This window comes from Berghia stephanieae, chromosome 5, assembly GCF_034508935.2.
Source record: "Berghia stephanieae isolate SIO BIC M18660-M18661 chromosome 5, UCSD_Bste_1.3, whole genome shotgun sequence".
NCBI classification, from domain to species: domain Eukaryota; kingdom Metazoa; phylum Mollusca; class Gastropoda; order Nudibranchia; family Aeolidiidae; genus Berghia; species Berghia stephanieae.
In genome coordinates, this window is record NC_088364.1 from 70,335,210 (window position 1) to 70,338,777 (window position 3,568).

At 35.5% G+C, this 3,568-nt stretch overlaps 1 protein-coding gene across 1 annotated transcript in view; it reads right to left on the reverse strand.

Moving 5' to 3' along the window:
• The window catches only part of LOC144973526 (uncharacterized), a 72,780-nt gene extending 69,646 nt beyond the window's left edge, over positions 1-3,134 (reverse strand). The window contains exon 1 of the mRNA XM_078916050.1: positions 3,027-3,134. Coding sequence (XP_078772176.1) covers positions 3,027-3,096 — 70 coding nt within the window. The 5' untranslated portion in view covers positions 3,097-3,134. The remainder of the gene's footprint in view (positions 1-3,026) is intronic.
• Positions 3,135-3,568: the final 434 nt, after the last annotated feature.

The window sequence follows — 3,568 nt, forward strand, 5'->3', positions numbered from 1 at the left end:
AAATAAATGAATTTTGAGAAGCACTAAAGAAAACGAGAAAAAAAAGAGATAATTTAAATGGATAAACAAATATATTAAAACAACACAAGTTAATACTAACTTGATATAATATTAGTAAATTGATACATTTAATTCAATACTGGAACCTTCCCAATGTTATTACATCAATGGTACCAGCACAAGTAAGGCAATAAATAAAAAAAAGTTCGTTTGCCAAAATCTCTATTTGGTGCTCACTGGTTTATAAAGTGGGCTCATTTGAATTAGCCCGACCTAGAACTAGAGAGACCAGACAGCAAAATCACCGTCAGGCGACGTGACGATGAGATGACGATGTGGGCGGAGTGGAGTGGTTGGGAAAGGGGGGGGGGGTGATAAAAAAGAACAGGAGCGTATCCTGGTTTATGCATTACGGGGTGCATGGTGATTCGCAATCTATCAAAAATACATACAAATTGATTTCAGTACGAAGTATCAAGTTTAAGTACTAACTTTTAAAATTATCTAATTTAAATTAGATTATTTCGGACCTGGTAATACAGCTTATAACTTGAAAAAAACAGGCTGGTATTTGCCCACCCTGCCCAATATTACCAGCCGTCCCTGATAGTACAGATCGTCAAAAGTACACATTTTGTGAGTAAAAAATATAAAAAAACCGAATCCGTTCGTGAGTTGAAAGTGAACGAGAGACTCCGAAAGCGAAGGGTTTTCGTCAAAGAACAAAAATATTGTTAGAAAGTATAGTGGAGACAAAAGTTTTTATGTTAGCATTACAACTGACTGAAATAATGTGATTAATCAGAACACACTTTCTCTTTTGGTTGTTTATTTGTTTTTGTTTGTTTTTTTTTTTTTGTTTGTTTTATTTTGTTTTTGTTTTTGTTTTTTTTTTTTTTGTTTTGATCGATATCTTTCAGTTTCAATCTCCGCATACATGTCGCTAAATTCAACCGGAAAATGTGTGTTCAAATGACGTCATTAGATGTGTACTTATCTTTAACAATGCATTGTATCTGTCCGAACAAAATGCAAAATCGCCTAACAGGCGTCATGTCACGTCCTACATGTTAAGTATTGCTGTTAGCCAGGGGCCCCTTGTAAAGCGCTTTGAGCACGTTTAGTGGATATTGCGCTATATAAACTCTCAATTTAAAAAAAAAATTAAGATAGAATATGTCTTTTTGCCAGTTTAAAACAAAAAATTTAAATTCGGTATTGACATGCAAAACATAATATGACGTAGATCAAAGTATTTTGAATAAAAGGATAGAACTTAGTTTTAATAAATCAGAAGTTTACAAATCTCAAAAACACCACCTTTTCCTGGAGGGTATCGAAATTAGGGCCACCCCTTAAAATTTTACAAAATCGCGGGCATTGAAGAGGATTTTGTGAACCGTAAGTTTACGGATGAAATAGCAAAATTTTCAATCGTTTTTTAATTGGAAAGTCTATAAGTTAAACAGAAAACAAAAATTATCGGCTTTCAAGATGACATCAATGTTTTTGTGTCCAAAAACATAAATTTAGAGTGAAAAACGGTTTGTAACCAGGTTATCTAAGATTGTCCACTTTAGGGCTAGTGTCGAAATTCGGGTTCCTACCTTATTCATTTCCGTTTATCACTTTTTACTCCACAACTTCAGGCAGCTTCGTATCACTTTAACATGTGTTAACTCACTCAACCCTATCACCGACTATATCCGTAGTTTACCCGGGTTACATTTATCCCATGCCTATTTATTACATTTTTCTGATACAAATTATAGGCGTAGTATCAAACCTAATGTTTCTAATTTTTACATGTTAAATGATAGTTGGATAAAAACTATCTATAGGGAATGAGATTAGCGGAAGAGTAGCGTCCCTTGATTGGACGTCACTGGCGATGAAGTTATTAGAGAGAGAACATCATTATGGTTCGCGCATGCTTCTCTCGTCCTCGCTTCCTGTGAAACCGCGCGGTTACTTAAATAGTTTCTCAGCGATCTTTAAGTTGACGTTCTCTCTGTAAGGTGACGTCCAATCAAGGGACACTACTCTTCCGCTAATCTCATTCCCTATATACATGCTCATTGTTAATACATTTTTTTTCCAGTTTTGAAAATAGCAAAAATCTCTAGGATTGAGTGAGTTAATCTCTTGCCTTGTTTTATTGGAGGGTACTTTTCACACTCTATTCCACTCGACTCAAGTGACAAAAGATAGCCTTCAAGACCGGAAATGTGTTTCTTTTTTTTTCATATTAGTTGCTGAGAGAATGAATAAAATAATTCAAAGCGCCTGTTATGATGAACAAATTACGTAATTATCAAATTGCGGCTATGTGGTCTAGTGCTATGGCACTCGCCTTCGAATCGGAAGGTCCTGGGTTCGAATCCCACCCTGAGCGGCGCATAGTTGAGTCACTGGAAAAGGCTTTTCACTCACATTCTCTCACCGTATAAAATGAGTAACTGGCCGTTAACAGAATTCTCTGTCAGAAAAAAATGTAACATCGCCTCACAGCGTCATTCTCGCCCTACATGTTAATTTAGCAATGACTATCCCGCACAAATCTTTGGGCCTCTTTTTCGCTCACGAAGTGCCCAAATTCGCGACAAAATATGGGACGAAGCCGTTTCCTATAGGCTATTTTTAAAAATTAATTACGACGCTGTTTATCGATGAATATTACTGAAAGGTGACACACAGTTAGAAAAAATGTCATTTTAGATTATGTCAAGCGACAAAACTCGTGCGATTACCAGAAGACCGTTAAAAATAGATTTTTACTCTTTGGGGTAAAATATTTCTAAAACTATCGGGCGTGGAGGTTTTGTCGCTGACAAGGTAATACATGAACATTTCTTCTTTTTGGTTGTAAAAATTCATATGAATTTGACGAGTACTTTTCCGGTATTTTACAAAACACCATCCTAATTTGCTCTTCATTCGACAGAAAGCGGTTTGAGGATGTTAATGGAAATTGCGCTATATAAATGCTCTATATTTTTTTTTACATAACAGCACACATGACTTACCAGAAACAGCAAATGATGTCCACGAGAACAAAACCAAACATGAAAATATTATTATCTTAACTACGGCCATTTTGAAACGATAAAAACTTGTTGGAAGCCTGACAGTGACTGACGGTATGGTACAAAATGAAGTGGTATCGATGATATAGCGTGACAAAACTACATAGAGAAGAAAACACCCACTATTTGCTTTTCTTACCCAATACAGAATTCAAATAATTAGAGGCCCAAGACAAATACGAACAGCTGGTATTTTGTATTATAACTTAACAAAACCAGTCAGTGCATGAGTAAATATTAATTGTCAATGGAAAAGTTTTGAATTAATTGTTCTGGAATTTTCCATATGGCTATTTGTTGACTGAAACCATTAACACGATGAATGAACACTAAAGAGGAAAAATGATAGAGTGAATGGCGTTGGTGCTGTTTAAGCAATGCCATTCCCATATCTCTCATTTATCTTTGTTATTTCATTCATCGTATTTGCTTCGAAAAGGAGACACCCGAAACGTCTATATACCATACCTTTGTTATTTTCA